This window comes from Fusarium tjaetaba, assembly GCF_013396195.1.
Source record: "Fusarium tjaetaba strain NRRL 66243 chromosome Unknown NRRL66243_c0000390, whole genome shotgun sequence".
NCBI classification, from domain to species: domain Eukaryota; kingdom Fungi; phylum Ascomycota; class Sordariomycetes; order Hypocreales; family Nectriaceae; genus Fusarium; species Fusarium tjaetaba.
Window position 1 is genome coordinate 29,367 of NW_023501586.1, and position 24,198 is coordinate 53,564.

General features: G+C 49.3%; 9 protein-coding genes across 9 annotated transcripts; 5 read left to right on the forward strand and 4 right to left on the reverse strand.

Moving 5' to 3' along the window:
* Window positions 1-896: 896 nt before the first annotated feature.
* FTJAE_13153 (uncharacterized protein) lies at window positions 897-1,877 on the forward strand (the record flags this gene model as incomplete). Its single annotated transcript, XM_037346267.1, has 3 exons — window positions 897-971; window positions 1,040-1,254; window positions 1,319-1,877. 3 exons carry the CDS (start codon window positions 897-899, stop codon window positions 1,875-1,877), a joined length of 849 nt encoding a protein of 282 aa, XP_037199809.1.
* A 1,548-nt stretch (window positions 1,878-3,425) lies between these two features.
* On the forward strand, window positions 3,426-4,801 carry FTJAE_13154 (ribonucleoside-diphosphate reductase small chain; the record flags this gene model as incomplete). The annotated part of the gene is made up of 3 exons (XM_037346268.1): window positions 3,426-3,455; window positions 3,531-3,788; window positions 3,857-4,801. 3 exons carry the CDS (start codon window positions 3,426-3,428, stop codon window positions 4,799-4,801), a joined length of 1,233 nt encoding a protein of 410 aa, XP_037199810.1.
* A 625-nt stretch (window positions 4,802-5,426) lies between these two features.
* Window positions 5,427-5,902, reverse strand: FTJAE_13155 (WD repeat; the record flags this gene model as incomplete). The annotated part of the gene is made up of 2 exons (XM_037346269.1): window positions 5,427-5,780; window positions 5,831-5,902. The coding sequence occupies 2 exons, from the start codon at window positions 5,900-5,902 to the stop codon at window positions 5,427-5,429; spliced, it is 426 nt and encodes a 141-aa protein (XP_037199811.1).
* A 1,401-nt stretch (window positions 5,903-7,303) lies between these two features.
* On the forward strand, window positions 7,304-8,829 carry FTJAE_13156 (uncharacterized protein; the record flags this gene model as incomplete). The annotated part of the gene is made up of 3 exons (XM_037346270.1): window positions 7,304-7,346; window positions 7,505-8,022; window positions 8,095-8,829. 3 exons carry the CDS (start codon window positions 7,304-7,306, stop codon window positions 8,827-8,829), a joined length of 1,296 nt encoding a protein of 431 aa, XP_037199812.1.
* A 280-nt stretch (window positions 8,830-9,109) lies between these two features.
* On the reverse strand, window positions 9,110-10,400 carry FTJAE_13157 (histone methyltransferase; the record flags this gene model as incomplete). The annotated part of the gene is made up of 3 exons (XM_037346271.1): window positions 9,110-9,894; window positions 9,965-10,199; window positions 10,266-10,400. The coding sequence occupies 3 exons, from the start codon at window positions 10,398-10,400 to the stop codon at window positions 9,110-9,112; spliced, it is 1,155 nt and encodes a 384-aa protein (XP_037199813.1).
* A 1,441-nt stretch (window positions 10,401-11,841) lies between these two features.
* FTJAE_13158 (solute carrier family 25 member 46) lies at window positions 11,842-12,991 on the forward strand (the record flags this gene model as incomplete). Its single annotated transcript, XM_037346272.1, has 4 exons — window positions 11,842-11,858; window positions 11,957-12,031; window positions 12,096-12,697; window positions 12,753-12,991. 4 exons carry the CDS (start codon window positions 11,842-11,844, stop codon window positions 12,989-12,991), a joined length of 933 nt encoding a protein of 310 aa, XP_037199814.1.
* Window positions 12,992-13,286: 295 nt separating this feature from the next.
* Window positions 13,287-16,342, reverse strand: FTJAE_13159 (cytoplasmic trna 2-thiolation 2; the record flags this gene model as incomplete). Its single annotated transcript, XM_037346273.1, has 5 exons — window positions 13,287-14,370; window positions 14,434-14,585; window positions 15,137-15,464; window positions 15,528-16,015; window positions 16,085-16,342. The coding sequence occupies 5 exons, from the start codon at window positions 16,340-16,342 to the stop codon at window positions 13,287-13,289; spliced, it is 2,310 nt and encodes a 769-aa protein (XP_037199815.1).
* Window positions 16,343-19,050: 2,708 nt separating this feature from the next.
* On the forward strand, window positions 19,051-20,322 carry FTJAE_13160 (ph domain protein; the record flags this gene model as incomplete). Its single annotated transcript, XM_037346275.1, has 2 exons — window positions 19,051-19,248; window positions 19,330-20,322. The coding sequence occupies 2 exons, from the start codon at window positions 19,051-19,053 to the stop codon at window positions 20,320-20,322; spliced, it is 1,191 nt and encodes a 396-aa protein (XP_037199816.1).
* A 739-nt stretch (window positions 20,323-21,061) lies between these two features.
* On the reverse strand, window positions 21,062-22,323 carry FTJAE_13161 (uncharacterized protein; the record flags this gene model as incomplete). Its single annotated transcript, XM_037346276.1, has 3 exons — window positions 21,062-22,000; window positions 22,056-22,199; window positions 22,258-22,323. The coding sequence occupies 3 exons, from the start codon at window positions 22,321-22,323 to the stop codon at window positions 21,062-21,064; spliced, it is 1,149 nt and encodes a 382-aa protein (XP_037199817.1).
* Window positions 22,324-24,198: the final 1,875 nt, after the last annotated feature.

Here is a 24,198-nt window from a genome sequence, read left to right on the forward strand (position 1 = left end):
CAATGAGACCAGCGAAGTCAAAGACCCAATTCTCATTCGCGCCTTAGGTACCTACCCTGCCTGCCCGGCTTTGGCTGAGGTGCCCGCTTTCAGTGCTTCGTGAGATGGAGCCCGGACTGTCTTAGTGTCTCCAATTCAGAAGCAGGGCAGCTACGGAGTACAGTACCGAGTACATACCTAGCTAGTTGCTGAGCCACGATTTCTGCAACTGTACTCGCCACAGGTTAGCTCGATCGATGTGGCGGTGCAATACCGCTCATGATCGACTAACCCAATTTCTCCAACAGGTTCCCTCCCACGTAGAGTTGCATGGACGTTTCAGAGGTAGTTTGCCTAGAACGCTCAATCGCCACTGAAAAATATGCCAGCGCATGTACATGATCGGCATTGCAGCAGTGATTTAACCGGTTTTGTTGAGCTAAAGTCTACGCATTAATGCTTCTAGACTGCAGGGGCTGGCTTGCTGCAGTTCTGTAGGTTCCAGAAGTTCGGGTGGCCGCCAATATTACATCATCGGTCACAGACAGCACCGACTGGGCTCCCTCACTACTCACCACCTCATGGACAGGCATCATAAATACTTGAAAACAGGTTAATTGACCGATCAGCCGCACAGTAAAGTCACTACGTGCAAACGCAAAGAGTGGCCATTCTGTCAGGGCCTTGTCCTCCCCTTATTTAATAAGAGAAGCGCCCTCTCATTGTCTTGGCTCGCCCAATCTTCGTCTCGGAATTTCAAGCAGTGACATACATTCTCGTTTGTGGAGTGGTCTTGTCTTTGATCATACTCCCGCCTCTGCCAAGCTCGTCGCTTCAGCCATATTAAGAAGACCAACGACCTCGTCCGCGGTCGCGCAACGACTTCTTTAAGCCAAGTGCTGCTCTTACTATAAAACATGGCATCACTTGTCGCAAAGCTAGTCACCAAGAAGATCTTGGGAGAGACTGTCCAGAACAAATTTGGAACTGAGGTATGAAAGCATCGACCCAAACTATGATTCATCTAGACCCCGTCAACAAACTAACACATTATTCACAGGATCCCTACTTTGAGCATGTCCCAGCTACTCGCCTAGATGGGACGCCTACTGGCAAAGTTAAAAAGCGAAAGAAGGCTCTCCCTCCTGGCATTTCCGAAAATGATGGCAAAGTCTTGACCAAAGTCAAGCGCCGAGCTTACCGTCTCGACCTGGCTCTGTTCAGTTGCTGCGGCATCCGATTTGGCTGGGGTAGCGTTTTGGGATTGATCCCTGCGTAAGTTTGCTCTCCAAGCCCAACTTGGGTCCCCCATCGAAGGAAGCTAACATGGACTTGATAGAATTGGTGACGTTTTGGATATGTTGCTTGCCCTTTTGGTTATGAGGAGCTGCATGAAGATTGATGGTGGGCTGCCAACCTCTGTCAAGTCCAGGATGATGTTCAACATCATCATAGACTTTGTCATTGGAATTGTGCCCTTTGCTGGAGACATTGCCGACGCGGCCTTCAAAGCCAATACTCGCAATGCTGCGCTCCTGGAGCAACACTTGCGCGAGGAAGGACGCAAGAACCTGAAGAAGAGCGGATTGCCAGTGCCAGCCATTGACCCCAGCGATCCTGAACAATTTGATCGACTTCAAGCTCAGGATCCACCAGAGTATGTGTCAAACCCACCATCGCGAAATCCCTCCATGTCGGAGCATCGTCGACACAGCCGCAGTCGCAGCCGAGATCGCCGCCGTGATGATCGTCCCATCGAGCCGGAACCGGCACGAGTCCGCGAGAGTCGCGGCTTCTTTGGTCGTAGCAGAGCTCAACCACATGATATTGAAACAGGTGAAGCTGAGCGTGGGTCCCGAAGTCAAAGATCACAGCGACGAGATAGAGACCGACGCTAAAACCGGCAACTCGGATTTACGTGGACGGCGAGGGAAATGAAGTGAAGGAGAATGGAGTCATGGACCGACCACGCTGACGGAAGGGCGGGCCCTCGTGAGTCAGGATTATTATGATGATGGGGTGAGGATAGCTGGTAATGCTGGTATGATCGGAGGATGGAGACGTGTTTTATTGTTATGTTGTCTATGAATGATGCTCAGTATGGATACCTTACATTGGCTTACTGTATGGAGTACCTCACGAATCTATAAGGTAATTTGCCATGACACTCACTGATTGATAAAGTGGGTGCAGGCGCGCGTGGGTCGTAAGCCTCGAATTAAATTAGAGAATAAGATCTGATAACTTTACTTGGCATTTTCATCGACCAAGCAACTAGCTGACTCAAGTGGAACCGTGACATTGAGAGATGAGCAATGATATCAAAGCCTCCGATCTAGGACTCTAAAGGGGCTTCAATTTGAATGCGGTCTCACCTTGGCCTGGCCCAAACTGATCTGAATTTACATAGGTCACAGGTGAACCTTTAGGAACTGCGGACACCGGACAGCAAAAGGGAGCTCGTAGGAGGCGAGGCGTTCCATCCCCAGGCCCATCACGTCAGATTAAGGGCCCAGGCCGGAACGCGGTGTAACCCCAGGAACGCGTTTCTCACCCTAGGAGTGAAGTTGAATTACAGGGAAAGTTCGTAGCTGCTCAATGGCGCTTGTTGCAGCTGCAGAAAAGGTTCAATGGCCGTCATTTCCGCATGAATCTGGTCTCAGTGCACGAGAGGACCTCATCATGACTTCTCCCACCATGCATATATACATACCTACATACCTTGGTCTCATGAGTTTTGTCCCGCCTCGTACCACTATCATGCCCTGGTCACAACCCATTTCGCATACATCGACCCAACGACGTGAACAAGGGAGGCCACCTCATGGATGGATCATCACGCCAAAGTGTGCTGATTGATAAAAGATGCCCATGACGTTAATCCTGACAAAGTCTGAATCATCACTCCCTGCGACAAAGCAGGTACCGTGCAAGGACAGTGGAGCAATGGAGAGAAACACGAAGCATAACACTTGAACCATACCAAACAAGAACGTGAATCTGTCTAAAACGCGAATCTACGCGTCTCACTTGCTTGATTCATCCTGGTGGCTGGATATTCTCATGGTACCAGCTCCAGCACTAGCGCCTTGGATGCTGCCAGTAGCAGTCCGAATGGCGCCGAAAAGCCGCTGGTTCACCCAGTGACGCGCAGCGGCCCCCCCTGCCCTGACGCAGTAAAAGTACTTTAAAATGGCCCGCTATTTGTATTCCCCAGCGCGACTTGACGCGCTTTAGCTCCACGTGACAGCGCATCAAGACTTATACAAAAGCCCATCGCCTTCATCCCGTCCTTTACTTTGGACCAGACCATCACCACCGCAACCCACAATACCTCACTCAACCTCAAGAGCTTCACGCACATACATAGCCTTTGTCTTGTTTCTGCATTGCTCTGATCAACCTAATTGTACCCTCCTTTCTCAGACACTCACTCTCACAATACAATGGCTGCGCAAATCACTCCTTCGAAGCAGGTATGTGACGTCCCCAAGTGCACGCAGCTGCACATACACACCAAAGCCAATTCATTGCTAATACGCTCATCACAGGCTGCTTCCGCCATTGAGAACTTCAACATGGAGTCTCCCGTCAAGAAGCTTGACTTCGGCACCGCTAACAAGGAGAATGAGCCTTTGAACAAGTCCCTCGATACCACCGACCTCAAGACAAAGATTGTCGAAGAGCCCAAGAAGAAGGAGGAGACCAAGGCCGCTGTTGCCCCTGGCCTCAAGTCTGAGGAGGCCGATGAGCCTCTACTTCAAGAGAACCCCCAACGTTTTGTTCTCTTTCCCATCAAGTACCATGAGGTATGTGACGCGTTTTGACGCGTAAAGTGGTCACCCCACACGCGACCCATGCTAACAGTCCATGATAGATTTGGCAAATGTACAAGAAGGCTGAGGCTTCCTTCTGGACTGCTGAGGAGATTGATCTCTCCAAGGATCTCCACGACTGGAACAACCGCCTGACTGCTGATGAGCAGTTCTTCGTCTCTCATATCCTTGCTTTCTTCGCTGCCTCTGATGGTATTGTCAACGAGAACCTCGTCGAGCGTTTCAGTGGCGAGGTCCAGATCCCCGAGGCTCGTTGCTTCTACGGCTTCCAGATCATGATGGAGAACATTCACTCCGAGACCTACTCCCTCCTCATCGACACCTACATCAAGGAGCCCGCCCAGCGAACCTACCTCTTCAACGCCATTGACACTATTCCCTGCATCCGAAAGAAGGCTGACTGGGCCATCCGATGGATCCAGGATAAGGACTCCTCCTTTGCCCAGCGTCTCGTTGCCTTCGCTGCTGTTGAGGGTATCTTCTTCAGTGGCGCCTTCGCCTCTATCTTCTGGCTCAAGAAGCGTGGTCTCATGCCCGGTCTGACTTTCTCCAACGAGCTCATCTCTCGCGACGAGGGTCTTCACACTGACTTTGCATGCCTCCTCCACTCTCACCTCAAGGGTCGTGCCAGCAAGCAGATGATTCAGGATATCATCACTGACGCCGTCACCATTGAGCAGGAGTTCCTCACTGAGGCTCTTCCCTGTGCCCTCCTCGGCATGAACTCTGACCTCATGAAGCAGTACATTGAGTTCGTCGCTGATCGTCTCCTTGTCGCTCTTGGCAACGAGAAGGTCTACAAGGCCACCAACCCCTTCGACTTCATGGAGAACATCTCCCTTGGCGGCAAGACCAACTTCTTCGAGAAGCGTGTTGCCGACTACCAGAAGGCCGGTGTCCTCCACAGTGCCACTAAGAAGACTGAGGAGGATGAGTCCCCGAAGGGTGAGAACGGCGGTGACTTCACCTTTGACGACGATTTCTGAGCGTCTCACCTTGTCGTTTCTCTTTCCTTTGGCCTGGGCGCTTGCTCATTGGCACGCGCACATGTGAACATATACCCTGTTTTACTTCTTGTTTGTACATCTGAGTGGGGCTTCGGGGCGGCGATGCTTGGTTAATACTACGGTTGGCAAGGTCGCAATCATAATTTGGATCCGGAAGCTGACTTTGCACGGATCAACACGGCGTTTGGGGATCTGGACTTGGGGTGGATGAAAATAGCATTGACGGCTTGATCGTACTTATGGATGACGATATTACTTTACCACTCTCCTAGATAGAGATGAATTGATTAGATTAGTATACTCTTGGAATACTGCCGGTGACGTGTGCCCTTCCCTGTTTGCCCGCCCCTAGTCCTCTACTGTTGGTTGAAGTTTATGGCAATGGACTTGATAAGACTCGGTTGTGTGTTGGTTTCGTGTAGCGAGGGGAGGCTTGAGACCGTAAGAAGTCTGCAGAGTGGCATTTCTCGAACAACTCTGCATTTAACAATGCTGCTCTTTTCAAATGTCATCAGCTGTAACCTCCATTCCATGATCATCAATCCTGAATCCACAAAAATGTATCGAATCTACCACTTAAAACAACTCGTCGAGCTCGGATGTCTTATTTCTTTCCCTTCTTCTTCTTCTTTCCGCCTCCACCCCCTTGTGCCGCCTGCGGTGTCGGCGTAGCAGCTTGTGACTCCTCCGCAGGAGTTGCAACATCGCCATCTGCCATTGTCACCTCAGGTACATCCGGCACCGCAGCCATACTTCTTCCTAGCCGGCCCAGAGAGGCATGTATCAACCGAGTGACCTCTTGCGCCTTGGTGGTGCGGTACTTGATGGTCGCGCCGCTGATGGGATCGTAGGCCTTGAGGACGAGAGCGCCGCGTGGGGGCTTGGTGACGGGCGTGTCGCCGTCTGCGTCGGGCCGCGTAGGGCCAGGCTTGAGCTTGTATGTTGTGGTAATGAGAGTCTACGGTCTTGTGGTTAGTTTGAGGTTGAGTGGTCGGCGCATGGACGTACGGTGGCAGGACGGGCCTCTAGGAGGGCCATGGACTGGTCGAGCCATTCCTGGCTTGTCTTGAGATACACCATGTCGTTAAGAGTTGTATTATGTCGTCGCTCGCGATGTCGAAGGTGATGTCGTGTGCTGACCCGTTTGGCTTAAGAAAGGTCGTGGGCCCAGCTATGCTTCTGCGTCCGCCTGCAAATAGATATACCCTGAGAATCCTTCCCGCTTATTTAATTGTCAATGGTCATATGAGTCCCAACAGGACGCTTGTAAATGCAACGTCGTTCGCGGTCTCAAAGTGTGGACAGTTGAATGAGGTTGGATTTAGAAGGTGGGATATTCTTGTGGTGGGGCTCAATGAGGGGCCGGAGCGCCTGAGCGCCACAACACCACGGTATGCTCACCAAATGGCATTTGCTTGGTCTTGAAAATCCTCATGTAGTGCCTGAGATGGATCTCATAATTTAGTGTCATACAAGCGAGATGATTTGGATATTTGAAACTCACTACCTTGATACTTCAAAAACTCAAGCATGATTGGCATATGTGGAACCATTACGTAGCACTTTAGTAACAAGTTGATTGACAAGGCGAGACATCAAAGTGAATATCAATTCATTCTCAATAGACTTGTTGATGTGCGTTTAGTCCATATAAAGCGTGTCAATTAAACGTATACTAGATACCCTAGGCAGGTTATTCGAGAATTAGGCGTGCACCAACTTCCAACCTACTTCGCATTCTTCCTTAACCTGTACCATGAGTATAAGTGAGTGATAATGAGTTGACTTTGATCACCTAACCAAGTGATTGTTGACTCAACTCAAGGGTATCCCATCCAATATGCCCTGATTGACAGCTATCCGCCGTATTGCTGGAGAAATGGGTATTCTATACGAGAAACTGAGGGAGTCATAGGCCGGTTCTTCCCTACCAGGGTGATTTGACAAGACCAACCAACAAATAAAGCACAAGAGTATATCAAATAGCTTCAAATTCAGACAGTAGGTGACCAACAACGAACGAGTCAAGAAGACTCTAAAATAAAGATAAAATAAACGTATTCTACTTACTACAGCAGCAGGCACAAGGTAGACCGTCTGTAGGCAGAGGCATAGGTAGGCTAGGGGAGAAAAGAAACCTTAGGTCATTGATTCTAATTGACAAAAAGACTCAAGTAACCTGGTATAAGTATAGGATAAGTTCAGGATACCGTTTGCTGGGTTTATTTTGATATCCTATATAAAGGCCTGATGTTTTCTTGGGCCCCGAGGCAAACCTAGGTACCTTAGGTAGGTAGGCAGCAATCAGGCCGTGGCCATCCAATTAGGTAGTTGCCTTCGTCTCACAACTCGACCAACACCCAGCCATTTGGACTTTCCTTACCTGAAGCCATATAAAAGACAACCTCCACACCATAAACATCACCTTGTTATTCTTTATCAACACAAACATTCATGCTTAGGTAGTTCCATCAAGCCAACATGATACATCAGCCCAAACAAAGAACAATTGCGCATCTCAATGGTAAGTCACCCTCTTTGGCAACAAAATGAACGAGACGAGATCCCTGCTTTCAACAGAAACGTATTACACAGGATGTAAATCTTACGAGGATGTACTAAGAAGGTAAGTCTATATATTCTAGACACATTGAGCTTCCCACTAAACTATCTCCTTTTCAGAATTAGCTATGCCTGTTGAGATCATGCATCTCATAACAGATGAGATCTCATTGCTAAAGGAGCCTTTCAAAGACCTTCTCTACTTGGCACTGGCCTGCAAAAGTCTCAAAGCAGCTGTCCTTCCACGTCTGTACGACAAGGATGCAAAAGACGCACTCAAACTCGATCACCAACAGCCTCTAGCTCTACAATGGGCGAGCTGGTTTGGTGTCCTCAATGCAGCAAAAGACTCCCTGGAAGCTCTAGAGCGGACCGGTACAAGTGTTGGGGACAAGATTAACCAACCCTTCCGAAATGACTGTCTTTACGCCCTGAGATACAAGGCCGTTCAACGGATGGGTCCTTCAGGCCCAGCTTATGGGTATTTACATTGGGGAAGCCGGAGCGGCCTTTTGCACCTAGCCTGCCTGCGTGGGAACACGGCAATCGCCACGTTACTATTGGACAATGGCTTCAACCCGAATGCTCCAGATGGGAAGAGGCTGCCACCTTTGGCATACGCGTTAAATGAAGATGTGGTAAGTGTTGCAGACATCTCGGGTTGATAACCTTCAGGGATCCCATGACAAGCTAACTAAATGGCACATCAGGCCAAACTGCTCATCAGCAAAGGAGCGGACGTCAATGCCACATACGACACCGACGAAACAGCTCTATGCCATCTCGTTTCTTGGGGACCAATGGATGAAAGCGACTGGAGCAAAGAAAGCAACATGTCCAAGAGTAAGGGTGCTCTGAATGCTCTGGACACTCGTCACAATCACTTCAGCACTATTCGTTATCTTGTTCAGCAGGCTAACGCAGATATATATGCAAGCACCATAGGAAACATTAGTCCCCTGCTTTCTGCCGTAAACAAGCGATACGTCGAAGCTGTCCAGCTTCTTCTAGAAGCGGGTGCTTCGCCAAATCCGATCAACAGCGAGACAGGTCAGAAGAGGTTATTACTAGCAGATGCGCTCAAGCGGAACCAGAACCACGAAGTTGTCAAATTGTTACTGGAAGCTGGAGCTGAAGCTGATTTTGATACAATGCCAGAAGGTGACCTGTCGCAGTCGCAGGGCGAAGCGCTTCCCATCATGAACCTGATAACGTCACCGAGCAATCCATTATATGCACAGGCAGAGACAGACATGGCCAGACTTGTCTGTAAGAAGATAAGGCACTTTAATAAGGTCATTGATGGGCATACACCGTTGTGGTACTACGTTAGAAAGGGAAGAGGGGATATTGGCCAGGTTTTGATAGAGCATGGAGCATGTCCCAAGTTGGCAAATGTGGAAGTCCGTGAACATACCGTTCCGAGGCTAATCGCTCTCGAATAGCATAGAACATTAGTATAACCATCAAATATTCTGCCTCGGTTTCTTCTCTTTCTCCCCTTTCTCATCAATAACTTGAAGTTTGTGTTGCATCATCGCAATCATACTATAAGTGAGAGCCTTCTGGGTAGCCCATTACTGAACAGGTAGTTCTTGTGTGACCTTCATTCTCATTAAATCTATTTGAGTCACTAACTCATCATCGTGATATACCATAATGCAAGGGTATCTATTATTTACTCCAACCATTTCAACTGCTCAACGTCTTTCTCGTTTGCACGACTCAGGCATGAGGATCGGGCAGCCAGAACAACAACTCCTGGTCAGCCGTGGCGAAGAAGTTGTACCGAGGGTTGAAGGCTAGGACAGCTGCCTCTCTCTTATCAGGCAGAGTCCAGCTAGGTTCCAGAACTTTGTTATCGTTGGGAGCCGCCATAGTATCCCAGACCAGGACGTCCTTTTTCGAGCCACTCAGGACATAGCGCCCGTCGGGAGCGAAACAGCACTCGCCACTGCTCTCTGTGTTTGACAAATCTGACGATGCGCTACCACCCGATACGGTTTCTCCCACAGCCAATCGTCGGGTCCCGCCGTTTGGCTTGTGAAGATATGCTTTCAGGGTGCCCTCGAAAGCGTCCAGGAGGAAGTGTCCATTACCACGAGTTCCAACAAGTAACGACTTTCCATCATTTGAGAACTCGAGTTTTGTCCATCCCTTGTTGAGGCATTGTGAGTCTACCTTCCTGCACTGTTCGACAACATCGACCGTTGCAAAAGGAGCTTTGTCATAGTTTCGCGCATCGTAGAGGAGTACCGTGCCGCTACTCGTACAGGCAACGGCAAACACAGTTCCAGAGGGGTCGTATGCGGCGAGGTAGGGTGCTCGAAGAAATAGCTGACCTTGACAGTTCTTGGTTTGGGTGTCCCAGAGGCGCACAGTGTTGTCTTGTGAGCATGAGATGAAGTTGTCGCTGCCTGGGTGAACAGCCAGTGAAGTTACAGGTCCCTCGTGGCCTTCAAAGTATCTGATAAATGAATTGTCGTGTGTGGCAAGATAACGGATAGCGTCTGGAGGCAAAAAGCAAGTCAGTATTGGATTCATCTCACAGCATTCAGAATTTTTGAAGGAGTACGCTACCATTCTGTTTTGTGCTGGCATAGATTATGCTTGAAGCTGTGTGTGTGAATTTGGCTAGCTTCACTCCGTATTTTTTACTGACCAGGCTCTTGTCGTGCCTGCCTTCTTTGACGTGGTAGATCTGTATCGTCTCGTCGCTGGCCGAGGCCATGACGAGTTGGCCTTCGTCATCGTAGTCCAGGGACAGTACATGAGGCTGTGGACGACTGTCTTTGATATCATCACGTCGGAAGAGCTATATACAGCGTTAGACAGTCTAGCCAACCATTAAAGCATACGGTAGTTTATGTAGGTTTCATACCTTGGTAGGACGAAAGCTGCCTATGACATCGGACAGATTAGACACGGAGGCGGTGGTGCCAATGGTGCGGTGGATGTTGAGCGATGCGCCATTTGGTGTATTAGACCTATCTATGTCCATCGGCGTTGAGGACATTGTGGACAGAGAAGCGAGGCAATAGCTCGAGGAGCAATGGCGAAGTGAGTGATGACTGTGGTACGGCTGGAACAAAGCACACTCGCTTGTGTTGAAAGACTGTCGATCGTATGAGCCGCAACCGGTCGCAGGCACTCTAGAGCTGGGTCAATCCAGTCGCGACAATGGCAGGTTTGGATATTTGTTACAATAGCAAGATTCAGGTCGTCGTGGTGGATATTTTTGTCGATACTGATGTCTTGGTTACTCGATTTTTACCGTGTTTTGGTGATGGGAATGGCGGGAAGCTTTTGTCATGGAGCTCCCTGAGCTGGAGGGGTGTAATTTTGCGGGGTGCGTCATGAGCCTCGAGGTACGTACCCCGAAAACATGAAGTCGGTATTGAGGTATCATCCTCTTCTATTCAGTGAGACAGGCTCTGTATCTTGGACTAATTATTGCTACCTTTGACATTCGTCATGGCTTCTTGTGGTGGATTTTGAGACTCGGTATTCAATTCCTATTATATGTTCGCGTATATGAATCCAATAGTCAACGATACCTGACGCTCGGTATAATCGAAGTCGGAGACGGCATACAAACGCTCGAGCCGTAACAAGCCGCTCAAGGGAATCGCCGGCCCCAGCAGCTAGCTGCCCTGTCTTTTCCCTTTGACCCTAGCGCCGTAGCAGTAAATCACCACATCGGCGAATCAGATCCCATCATCGTCCTCCATTTCCAGGGGATGTACAGCGGTCCAGCGGCCCTGACGCAAGGACCCGCAGCCATCCCCGCGAAAAAGGACCGCCGACGTCGGCATATGAAATGCATCCAGCGCAAAAAAAAGATGAAAAAGTATTGAACGGCGAAGAGACGGGAGACATGGATGTGATCGTGTGAGGTGCTACCCAGGTAGACTATGCGGATAGTACAGGCCCGGAAATACCCTCAGGAACAGTCGATGACAGGCGGCTTATCAACTTTGTCAGCCGCTGACAGAAGAAGATGCAATTTACCGTACTGTACCTACACCTGTAGTGTCCAATAATGTATATATCTTGAGCCCCATCCTAGGTTCCATGTTCTCCCAGTTCATTAGGTAGTTATGTGGAAAGCTTGTACCTTTTTGGTGTAATTGCGCTGATAGTGGTACCTCAGCGCTGACAATTTCTCGTGCTGCCATAGGGTCCGAAGCCGCTGGTGACGGCAACGGGTGTGAAACCCTTCTTTTCCACGTTCCCAAATCTTCTTCTTAAACCTTACTCAAGTGACTAACTTTGTTTCTCCTGCATCACTTCGGTTTCTTCGGGTCGCCGATTGAAAGAGGATAGCTCTCGCGCTCGCGCTCACCCCTATAGGGATCTGGTTCCCTCTCGTCGCCCAATCTCTCCTTACATTGGATCCAATCTTGCTCTAACTTAGCAACTGTCGGCCGCTTCCTTGCGTTTGGAGAGATCGGGTCATGTCGACCACTGTTGGGTAAGCCTCCTGGCCATTAGTGCTTCATGAAACGACCCTCCGAATTAGTCCATGGTGTTTCGTTCGCTCCCAAGTTCTTGTACTGACTTTGTGAATAGCGCCTTCATTGCTGGCGGCATTGCCGCCTGCGGTGCAGTCACTGCAACACATCCTTTTGAGACGGTCAAAATTCGGTATGCTCTGGGGTTTTTGGCACGCGATATTGTCCCGGTAGATGCTGACAATATCCCTGTACAGTATGCAGTTGCAAGGCGAGCTTCAGAACAAGGGCCATCAACCTCACCATTACAGAGGACCGATCCATGGTGTGAGCGTCATTGTGCGCAACGAAGGTGTCCGTAATATCTACCGCGGAATTGGCGCGGCCTATATCTACCAAGTCCTTCTCAATGGCTGTCGTCTCGGTTTCTACGACCCTATGCGCAATGCGCTCGCTAGCTTCTTCCTCAAGGACGGAAAGGCTCAAAATCTGGGCATCAATATGTTCTGCGGTGCGGCCTCGGGCGTCATCGGCGCCGCCGCCGGAAGCCCCTTCTTCCTCGTCAAGACCCGATTACAGAGTTTCTCGGCGTTCCGACCCGTTGGCACACAGCACCACTACCGGGGCGCATGGCATGGCTTCAAGTCTATCTATGGAACTGAGGGTATCAGTGGTCTCTACCGTGGTGTGCAGGCTGCCATGATCAGGACTGCTTTTGGCTCCTCTGTTCAGCTACCCACATATTTCTTCGCGAAGCGTCGCCTGGTTCGTCATTTTGATATGGAAGAGGGTCCCGGTCTGCACTTGGCCTCCAGTGCTATCAGTGGATTCGTTGTCTGCTGCGTGATGCATCCTCCTGGTAAGTCCTACACCTGAGCCAAAGCCAAGTTCAGTGGCTGACATTCACGTCCCAGACACCATCATGTCCCGCATGTACAACCAGAACGGCAATCTTTACAGCAGCGTTGCCGACTGTCTCTCCAAAACCACTCGCTCTGAGGGTCTCTTTGCTCTTTACAAGGGATTCTTCCCTCATCTTGCCCGAATTCTACCCCACACCATCCTCACTCTGAGCTTAGCTGAGCAGACCAATAAGCTGGTCCGCAAGATTGAGGATCGCATTCTCCCCGGAAGATTGGAGATGGCGACTTGAAGGTGATGAGATTGTTAGACGAGGTCAATAATGAAAGGGCGGCATAGTGATTAGCGAACATCGATCTATGAGCAAAATTGCTCTTGTATATGACGAAAAAGAAAGAAATATTCGAGTCCTCATTTATATGATTATCTAGCAGGACAATAGGAGCATTCGGCACCGCTTGGGTCATGCATGGGTTTGGCAATCAAAAGGCGACGTGGCGTATTTGAGGAGTTTTTAGTCACGGTAGATACTATGTTATACCAGAATATATCAATGTGAATATTCAGATTCTTGTACGAATGATGCTCTACCCGTGGATTGACCGCTTGCAGCCATAGCATAGCCGGCCTGCACCGGCTGCCCCCGGCCCGTCCCCGGCATCATCGCCTATCTCTCCGGCCCATCGCGAATCTCCCTCGGCATCAAGTGACATACCGCAGCTTCCGCAGAAGCTCTTCCCAGGAACTCGGTCCAGCTTTGTAGTTGTGCGCACCACGTTGGCAACGATTCCAGCATATCCCTCCTCTACACTATCAAAGTATCGTGTCATGACCTCCTCGATGCTCAAGTCCTTGTGTGAAACAACACTGTTTCCGGCCTTGGCACCTCCTTGTTTGACGGGAACAACCTCCTTTAATGAGGGAACAAGGTCGATGTACTGGACCAGCTCGTTGCGAAAGATCTCGCGCAGGGGGTAGTAGACCGGGAATTCTAGTCGACCGGTCTCCTGGGCGGCGGCGCCCTCAGCTGCCTCGTACGTGCATACAGTTGTCATGCCGTCAGCAACCTGTAATGGAACTGCAAATCCTCTGCCGTTGGCGACCTCTGATAGTGTCAAGGCTGCGAGTGCTGTTGTGCTGTGACCGAGGAGAAGCGCTGAGCATGAGTGCTCCCGGGCTTTCTGGAGAAGAAGGTGACGAATAAGCTGACGGAGAAGATCTGTTCGCGAGGTCAATGTGGGTAAACCATTGAAAAGTCGTTGAAGGCGAGCGTTTGGATCATCATCTGGTGTGACACCGTCGAGGGGTAGACTTGACCAGTCGATGCTCTTCACAGAGAGAACGTCCTTTAGAGGAACACACTCGAACGCAGCATTTGGCAATACACGACGGTACTCTTCCAGGAGCTTCTTAGCAGGAGATTCTCCCTCAATATGTGATAACTCAGTATCGATATGAATAATCACGGGCTCAAATGGTGAAGATGCCTTGTTCTCTGAGTGATGGCGAGCCTGCTCGCTGAGCAACTGGGCCAGGACGCTAGATGAAGGCCCAAAGGATAAGCCGGCCAGGTATCTTCGAGTAGTGAGCTTCTTTGAAGAGCGAATGTCTTTATGAAGTGCACCAAGACGCTTGTTCAGTTTATAAGCGACATATTGGATGTAGCAATCACTGAGTCACATTAGCATGAGGGGCAAAACGATCAAGTCTCATGAGGGAATGATGAGAACTTACCGGCATGTTGGGTCTGTCCGCAGGAGTAAAGCGGCGTCTTCGGCCTTGCACCGCTTACAAGGCCGACTGGTGTCTGGAGAAGGCATCTGAGTTGGGCGTGGGCGTGGAGATGTGTATAAACCGAGTGAGTTGGAGTTGAGTTTTCGGGTGACCTATATAGGGTAACCGCTGTTAAGAGGCGGGTAAGGAAAACTGGGTGCAGTTTTGTTTGTTTGGAGTGCCAGAGTGCCAGTGTTTTAAGATCTGAAGCAAGACTCTTTCAGCTGCTGAGAGATAGGTTCATAGGAGTTGATAAGTGAGTTGGGTATCGACTGTGTGGTGAGGTATGTAGAGTTGAGTAACGTGAAAAGTTGAAATTTTCGCCGCCTCAGACCGATCAGTCATAAAGCAATCACGAAAGCCAACTTGACCACAAACTCAGAAGAACGTTATGGTGGGCATTCAAACCAACCAAAATTTAGAGATAATCATGGCGATGTCTTGATTTTTTATATATACCTTATAAATTTACTTACTTACTATTGAACTCCCGTTGCAATGCGAAACCCAGGCAGCACATTTCACTTACACGACTCAGAGCATCGCTTATACTGATGATGTTATGGTTCCTTGCACGTATTCGTAAAAAAGACCTCTAGTTTCTGAACAAACTACCGAGAACATGCCCGACAAAGTAGCCACGATCTCTACCCCAGGCTCTGACTATAATCTCCTTTCCTGTTCTGACCACGTCCTTCTGTTGCTCAGCATCGCCCCATCCTGGCGTCTGAGATCCAAGACAGATCAAGTGAACACCAACATGGATAACTGTGCGATAAGCAAAGTCATCACTGACGGCGCCGTAGCCATCAGCAAATGCCTGAATGAGCCACTCCCCTGCGGCAATGTCCTTGTATAGCCTGAGTTGCCAAAGCTCAGCAATGGCCTGGCCGAGATCCAGAGGCCGAACACCAATCTGAACCATCTCCCAGTCAACAATACGAATGGGAGTGTGAGTGCCTTTTGCCAGAGGAGTGTCAGGGAGTAAGATACTGTTTATGTGGTAGTCAGCTGACTGCGGACTCACGATAAGCAACACTAATACGAGGACTCACTTTCCAGTCCAGAAGTCACCATGAATGGGATACAATGCTGATTCATCTGCAAGTTCCCCGGCAGCCAGATCACTGACACCCTGAAAAACGTCCCTTGCATCGCCAAGAATCTCGGGGTATCGATCCACCACCTGCAGCAGCTGTTGGTAATTGATCATGTTCTTGAGACCCTGCATCTCCTTGTTCCCCGCAAACGTCTCTCGTAGGGCTGCTTGCTTAGGTTCTTGGCTCCAGCCGTGGAACGCGCGAAGCCAAGATCCAAGACCATGGCCGAGCTGCTCGCATTGTTCTTTGAGACCTGAGGGTGTGGGGGCAACGTAGTATTTGAGGGCATAGTCTTTCAGACTGAGAGCTTCTGGGAGATATTCTTGGACTTGAGTATTGCTATCTTGGTTGAAGTAATATGTCTCTGGAGTTGATATTCTGAACGATGGCGTTTCTGTCGGGGGGAGTCCAGCAAGATGAACGAGAGACTCATACTCGATAGCCTACAACCATGGACGTCAGTCAGTCAGTCAGCGAAGCTTGCTGGTTAGTACTCTTAGTGTCGCACTCACACATCGAGAAGTTGCAATCTTGAACGCAGGGTGAAGTGCAACGTAGCCCTCGCCCTGCTTGATCACGACGCCATTTTGATATTTGTCTTCATCTGATGGCTTCTCGAGAGTTGCATGGTACATGAAGTTGGCAGTGCCACCACTGAGCTTTCGCAGGCTTGAGGGAGCAAAGGGGGTTCCTTTGAGGACTTGCTCTACTTTGGAGCGAATTTCTTGTTCGGTATCATTGGGGATGCTGTGTTGTTGGTGTAAAGACATGGTAATTTGAAGAGGGTGAATGGATGTGGAGTGAAGCAAAACAGCCACAGGTGATGAGGTATGGGTAATTGTTGGGTGTGTTAGTGATGCTCCTGATATCGCAGTGGTTGGAAAAATGAATATTAATTGGCTTCATATTGACTACTTATAACTAGGGTCAACTAGAGCGTTTGTTTGCTTGAGAAGAGATGAAATCTTTCATTCCATAGACTGACTAAACAGATTCGGCAAGCATTGAGCGTGTTTAGTCGATGGCTGCATTCGCCGGTGACTCAATCAGTAGAAAAGAGTCATCGTCTACGGAGCTGCTTGAGAAGAGATGAAATCTTTCATTCCATAGACTGACTAAACAGATTCGGCAAGCATTGAGCGTGTTTAGTCGATGGCTGCATTCGCCGGTGACTCAATCAGTAGAAAAGAGTCATCGTCTACGGAGCGCAATAGTTGTTCAAGGGAACATACGCATACTGCCGTTGCCAATACCTGAAGTTGATGGATTATCAATCCACTCGTTTACTTTCACCTGTTAAACTTGGAAGCCTTGAATTAATTAACAGCTCGTTCAATGGGCGTTTCGTCGTCATGAAACCTTCCTCCCCCATTGTATTTCTCCACCAGCAAGCGTCTGTCTATTCGGCTCGGAGCGAGACAAGGAGGGAGGCTAGGAGGGAGCCCTGTCGTACATAAATAGATAGCATGAAACCCTCTAAATCTCAATATCTTAGCCGCTGGGCATTATGATATAGCATAGCATGGCATGGCATCGTCTCATATGGTGGACTCTTGTCGAAGCGCCCTGTATCAGATTAAGCGATCGACCAGGTGGTCTTGGCCTGACCGGGCCGGGCCTCTACTATTATTTATTTATTTACGGATATATCAAGTCAGTTTAGAGCAGTTTGTCACCAATCGAGATGACAGTTCTTGGCCTAAACGCTGTATATGCGGGCTGATGATGATGATGGACGCATGACACGAAAAAAGAAAAGGACTAGAAACCCACCTCCCAACAAAAAGAGCTGCAAGAGCTGAAATCGTCAGATTCACTGCCAGTCACAGAATAGGAATAAGCCACTTTCGTGATCGTTTTCGGCTGCGGGATGTGCGGACGGTTCCAACTCAGCTGCCTTGTTTGCACAGCCAGTAATTATCGATTTGATCATTCACTCAAGATGACCAAAGAGACACTGCCCACTGTCATCTTTCACAAATAGTCAATCTCTCTGCCTGGTGATAGTGATGGAGGGTGGTAACGTCAGGCGATACGTAAGACTGATAGGTTAGTAGGTGGCTTAAAACTCTCTACGAGGCGTGCATACCTACATACATACATACGTATTTGTTCAAGGGTCTCGAACCCTCCCATGATGCTTCCGCCACCTGATGTAATCCCGTTCTGGAGGAAGAGGGATCAACAGGTAAAAGAACCTTAATCAGAGTGAACCCCTCATTCATTCCTTGGTTCATCAAGTCCAATTCCGAATGCGAAAAGGTCTTGATTGACTGTTGATGGTGTCCGTTTTCAAGTCATCTAGTAGTATACGTAAGTATACCAACAGGCAAACGGTAACACGTTCGTTTCATGACTCCTCTTTGACCGCTTTGTTTATACATGTTCTCTTTCTATCAGTTCAACAACAAAAGCTACCCACTTACCTTAGTGCCTACCTACCCAGGTATGTATGTACTAAGGTGAACCTTTGACGCCGCATTGTTTTGGCCGCGAGCAGTGCATCTCAAAGAAACACCAACTGATTCGACAACATCGCTTCTTCAAAACGCCTGAAACGCCTACGGGCAAACTCAACATGCAGGGCACCCGATACTTGGCACTCAACTAGAAATACCTGAGCCGTCACTGCAATTTAGCGGCAGTTTCGCTTGTTGGGCCTTGTACCGAAAAAGTACCGGGCCTGTAGATCTGCGACTTGGCTTATTGCTTAGCTCTGAGTTAGTGTCCTGTTAGTTACTGACTCTATCCATCCCCCTCTTGACTGGTCTGCGACAACCTTCGTTCCTCTCCGTTGCCGATCAAATCAAAACACCCTTTTCCTTTCTTCTCCTTTCTCTCTGTCTCCGTCCTTTCCAAAGCCGCGAATACCTTTCAATCGTCATTCGAACCTTGTACTCTTTCATAATTCCATCATCTCTCGTCCCTCCTTCTTTGTCTTTATTCTTGTCCACCGTCTACTCCGTACAGCATATGCCCTATAACTACCAACTAAATAATCCGGCATTTCATCACAACAATCAACAACATCCAATCCGATCCGATTCAACCTAACACGACAACCACAAACTTCACTGCCACCACCAGTTCCAGACTCATCTCCTCAAGTCTCACCACCTAAACTCTGTATCAGCACAACGTTCCACGGCCGCAAACCCCATCATCGTCTCGACTTCCACAACCTTCTACTCTCCTACAAGCATTATATCCTGGTTTCCAACCCCTGCTTGTAAACCACCAGCCTTTCGACAATCGAGAGGCCCATCGTTTTCTCAATTTTTACAACGAGGCCTTGACTTCCTGTCTGCCATTAACCTCCAGACCCTTTTGCCGGTAGACTAGTCCGATTATTTCATTGCCGCGCAAATCTTGGAATCGAACGCTTCCGCTTCTCCTTCACGAACCGTCAATGTTCGTGACATCACCACCACCATCATCATTCTCGAATTCTATACCGTTCGCCGAAACATAGTAAGCAATGGCCGGAACTCTCGTTGAAAGGGCCGCGCATCCGGTCAATACATCTTCTCTTGATACCAAACTCGACGTTTCTGCTCGTCCTCGCAGCCAATCTCACCTTGAGGCTGCCTTTTCTCCTGTCAACAACGACGGTTGTTTTGACTTTGACCGCGTGTTGAAGAGCGGCTATGTCCAGAAGCGTACACAAAAGACAAAGGTTAGCATCTGCTGTCACTTATCCTTGTTGAAGCATGGCGTCGCGGCTTCCGGCTCTTGTCCAGTACTGACTCCTTTCTAGAAATGGAAGCCTGTCTACCTTGTCTTGCGACCCAACACCCTCTCTTTATACAAAAACGAGAGCGAGTCTCGACTACGACACCAGCTTTACTTATCCGAGCTTACAGCCGTCGCCGAATTGAAAGACCCCAAGCATAAGCGCGAGCATGTCTTTGGCCTCTTTTCCCCGTCTCGCAACTACCACTTTCAAGCGAATTCCGCCCAAGATGCTCAGGAATGGATGGACTTGATCCGAAGGGATGCGCGTATCGATGAAGAGGAGGACGAGATGTTCCTTGCTAGCCCACGTGCGTCTCAACAGCCTGGCAATGGCATCAAGCCGGTTTCTATCAGCAACAACCGACCAAATGAACATGAGCGTTTCCTTTCCAGCTCTCCGGAACCAATGGCATCATCTGCTCCCAGATATGTCACCTCGGCAGGGGGTAGGAGAAGGTCGTCGATACTAGAGTCTTCGGGACTATCGGGCGCGGAGTTCGCATCTCACTCCGACCTTTCCGACAATGAAGCTTTCCGACCCCAGGACTCGTCCTACGATAGTTTGGCCGTCCAATCGCCTAGCAAGCTACCCCCAGCGACTCGCCCATTAGGTCAAGGTATCCGATCCGCGAGCCAAACAAGCGTGTCCAATGTTGAGCAAGACCCCGACCGTGTCATATGGCAAGGCTGGCTCTACCTCTTGCGTCACCGACGTGGCATGCGCCAGTGGAAGGATATGTGGGCTGTCCTTCGCCCACGTAACCTCATTCTCTACAAGGACGAGTCCGAATACACAGCCCGGTGGATCTTACCGCTCTCCGCAGTCGTGAATGTCGTCGATATAGATCCTCTCAGCAAGAGCAAGAAGCATTGCCTTCAGGTTATCACTGAAGAAAAGAGCTACCGCTTCTGCGCCCATGATGAAGATGCCCTTGTTCGCTGTATTGGCGCTTTCAAGAGTTTACTTGCTAAACGTCGCGAACTTGAGGCTCGCGCTGCCGCGACAACCACATGACCTAGGCGCAAAAATAGACTTCACGGGATCTTGGCCTCACGAGACCCAATGGTGCAAACGCACCCAAGATGAATCATGATGATCAACGTTTTCTTTGTCGGTTTTCTTTGTCATGCGCCAGCGGTCCCGCTGTTTTCTTTGTATTTCTTGGTCATCGTTCATGGCGAATATGTTGCTTGATAGAAGAGAAGAGAAGAAAGGAAAGGAAAGGGGAGTGGGAGCTTCTTGATGAGTTGTATATGTTTTTCAGCGCCTGTTCATTTAGCGAAAGCCTCCTATTTTGTTGTGTACATAAAACATGATATCCATGGTACCTAGCACCATCCTGTAGAAACCTGCCATACTCAATCAATATTCTCGAGTAGAGAACGCCATTGTGAGCTTAAACCAAAACCCAAACACCTGTCCATGTCTACCGATGCATTCCGAACCGTTACAAAACGCCGAAAAGAAAATCAAATAAAAAATCAAAGACGCCAAGCTTTGATTAACACAAACATTATCGTTTACCTTGACCGTGCCATATTGACAACTGCTGATGCAGATTTTCCTCGTTGGTCTTGGTATTGGCCAAAACAAAGTGATATTGGCATGAACTTAATAAGTTACGGGCCAATGAGTATTGGGGTCCCAATGAGATGGCCGAGTTTCGTAGACGAGGTGCGCAACAACCGTATGCGAGCGAAGGAAAAAAAAAACAATGCATCTTTGGTGTGGAGCGGCTTTGTGCGCAACGTCGCTATATGCTCTCGAGGAGAAAGGTGTCATCGAATTCGCCATAGTTTAGGTTGTCATCGTCCCGGTCGTTCATGAGTGATTCAAAAGTAATGTCATCGGTTCCATCGGCGAGACCGTCGCCTGTGCCGAGACCACCGAAGATCTCGTCATCAAAAACAGAATCATAATTATTGGTTGACATTTCATGTGAGGCTCCCATATTGTCTGTATCCATTGGCAGGTCTTGCTTGGATGCGTTATCAGCAGATCCAGCAGGCAATTGCGAGATGCCATTTGTGCCATTTGTCTGAGAAGTGTTGTTGGCGGGCAGGATGTCGTCCAGACCTAGTATATCGTCATTACCCTCCGGGGGAGCAAAAGTTGCAAGGTCAAAAGAAGGCTCCTGAGAATTGGAAGGGTTCTGCGAGTCGTTATTGGTGGGAGCCAGCGTGAACTGCATATTTGTAAAGTTGAGTTCTGAATGCGGCCCGTCGCCAGTAAGGTCTGTCACGTTATTGTTTTGGCTGTCCATGGGCTTTTGCTCCATGATCGGCATAGGGGCCATCGGAGCGGTGGCAGCTGGAGCTGAAGTCGGTGCAGCAGGAGAAATTGTCTTGGAGTTGGTTTGTTCAGGTCCAGTACTTGGAATTACAGATGAGGTGGGCTCATCATTCGGCACACTGATAGGTTGGCCGACATCGGGAAGTCCCATGCCCATGTCAGGAAAGGGGGCGACTGGCTTGTTGGTCTTGATCTCTGTCATATGCTGATCCTGAGGGGGAGGGGGAGGCGATGATTCAAGGTCGATGACCATGGGAGATTTGGACTGAGATTCAACAGGTTGAGGTTGTGGGGGTTGGGATACAGGAGTAGGTTGAATCTGTTGAATGTGCTGGCTCTGCTGCTGTTTCTGTTCTTGTAGACGCTTGATATCACGCATGAGAACAGACTTGGCATCGATCTGAGAAAATGTGAGATTTGAGGCGTTGAGGCGATGCGAGCTCGAGGCTACTTACAATATCCCACTCGAGCTTGTGTAAGGCTTCCCGGAAACCGTCAATAGACTCGGGCAACTTGGACTTGAGGGTTGACTGAGTAGACTGCGTACTCCCTTGGGCATCCTTGCGGGAAGCTCTGAGAGCCTTTCCAGTATGTACCAGCTGGGGTGAGGCGTCAGAAATTTGGACAAGTCATTATAAGGATGGAGGTGAAACTTACGACATCGTTGACCATATTCTGCAAGACATCGAGCGGGTCCGGCTCCTGATGAGGTTGGGAAGCCATGGCTGTGTCAGGCGACAGTTCTGGTATTCTGGTAGATAGATACTGAGAGAGGCCAAGCCGTTCAAGTAAACTATGAGAAGCAAGTTCAGCTTCAAAGGACGGTCAGATATCGTCGTTGCTGAACAAAGCCAGGGAGGGAGGGAGGGAGAGCCCAAGAGGTGTACTCCTTGCTGGACCCAGTCCAGTTCAGCCCCAGGTTAAGTTAAGTGTTAAGCGCGTCCAGGGACGACATCACGTGCACCAAGGTTTTGAGTTGGATGGACTCACTGACCAGGACAGCAGTGAGTGAGCAACCAACCAAGAGGTTCACTGACCATTGAAAGTTGGTAGCTCCGCATATTTTAATTCTTAACTAGGTACCTTACCTACCTCAGGTAAACTCTGGTACGAACCATATGGCCGAGTCGTTTGAGCGTTGGAGTACTGGCTGACTGGCTGGCTACCTTAGGCTGGGCTATCACCCTCCGTTGATGTATCTAGTTTAACCACTTACACCTATGCACCCAATCATGCTCTCTGGCTTTTGCAAAGCTCAGCGTTGCTTTTATTCTTGGTCTCCAGCCAAGTCTGTCTTTGACACCCAATCTTTATATAAAATTTATATCCCTCAAGCATTCACTTCCGGGGAAATATGCCAACGCTCTATAATGCCAACGGGTATTAAGTTGGGTAAATAGATGGGTCGCTAGCAGAGACAAGTTGGAGGGTCAAGTACACCTACACCTATATTGACATGCACTCCCCTTCACCATTTGGTATAAGGATAACCTGTGCCAAAATACGTAGTCTAACTATGTGCTGACTTATGTGACATGATATACATAAGCTACTTGATGTCCCAGCTCAGCCCATGCAAACTCTCTTCCCGCTTCTCCAAGGTCGAATGCAGTTTGTTCGGTTCCATGCCATTCCCCTCTTCCTTCACTCTCAACCCTGACACTTTGGTCAAATCGGGCGTCTAGAACAACAGACAACCAATCGCTGATCAATATACCTGCATGGTCTGTTGGGCTTCGATAGTCGGTAAGGGCATGGAAAGCAAGTACCTTACTTTACCTCAGTATGTACCGTACCCTACCGACCAACCACCGCGTGTCTTGCCTACCTCACTCACTACCTAACTCACTGTACGATGAACTGTGCAGTGAGAGGTACAAGGCGATACCCGTTCATATGTAAGGCTATGCATGCCCCTCCATCATCCGCTTCTCGTCAGCTTCTTTTACTTCTCTCCTCTCAAGCATTCATAAGGTAGTCATAATCTCGTTGGAGTGGTCCTTGTATCAGGTTTCCTTTGGGCTTTTACGGTTCCTTTCGGTTCCTCCGTTCAATTTCCTTTTCATATCATCGACTTCCACCATCGTCTTGCGCTGCTTCTCTACCACGGTCAGCTCTCTTCTCTTGTTGCTCTCAACTTATTATCTCTTATTTGAGTCGGTCTCTGCCTTTTCTACGTCTCTTTACCCGTCTTCGATTCTCGTGCGCGCCAGGCTACGGGAAAACACCATCTGCACGCCTTCTTTCAGCCTGTCGAGCAGCTCTCATCTCCATCAAATTAAACCCCCCCCCCCACGTCTCACAACCGGCCACGATCAAGCCAAGGCCACCGTCTCGTTCCGCTCCTGTGTTACAGTGCCAAACCGCACGCACGCAACATTTCGACCGCTCCTCTCCGAAAGCTTGCGGCCTTCGTTCGCGTCGCCGTCAACCGCTTCTTGGAGATTTCAGACGTTCAAGTTTCCACTGCAACCTCCCACCCCAGTCCCAAAGCTTTCGTCTGGACCCCGTTGTCAGACCAGACCCAGACGCGGGCCCCTCTCTCCCTCTCCCTGTGCCCACCCGTGTCACTCTTAGCTCCGGGTTGTCTACTCGTCC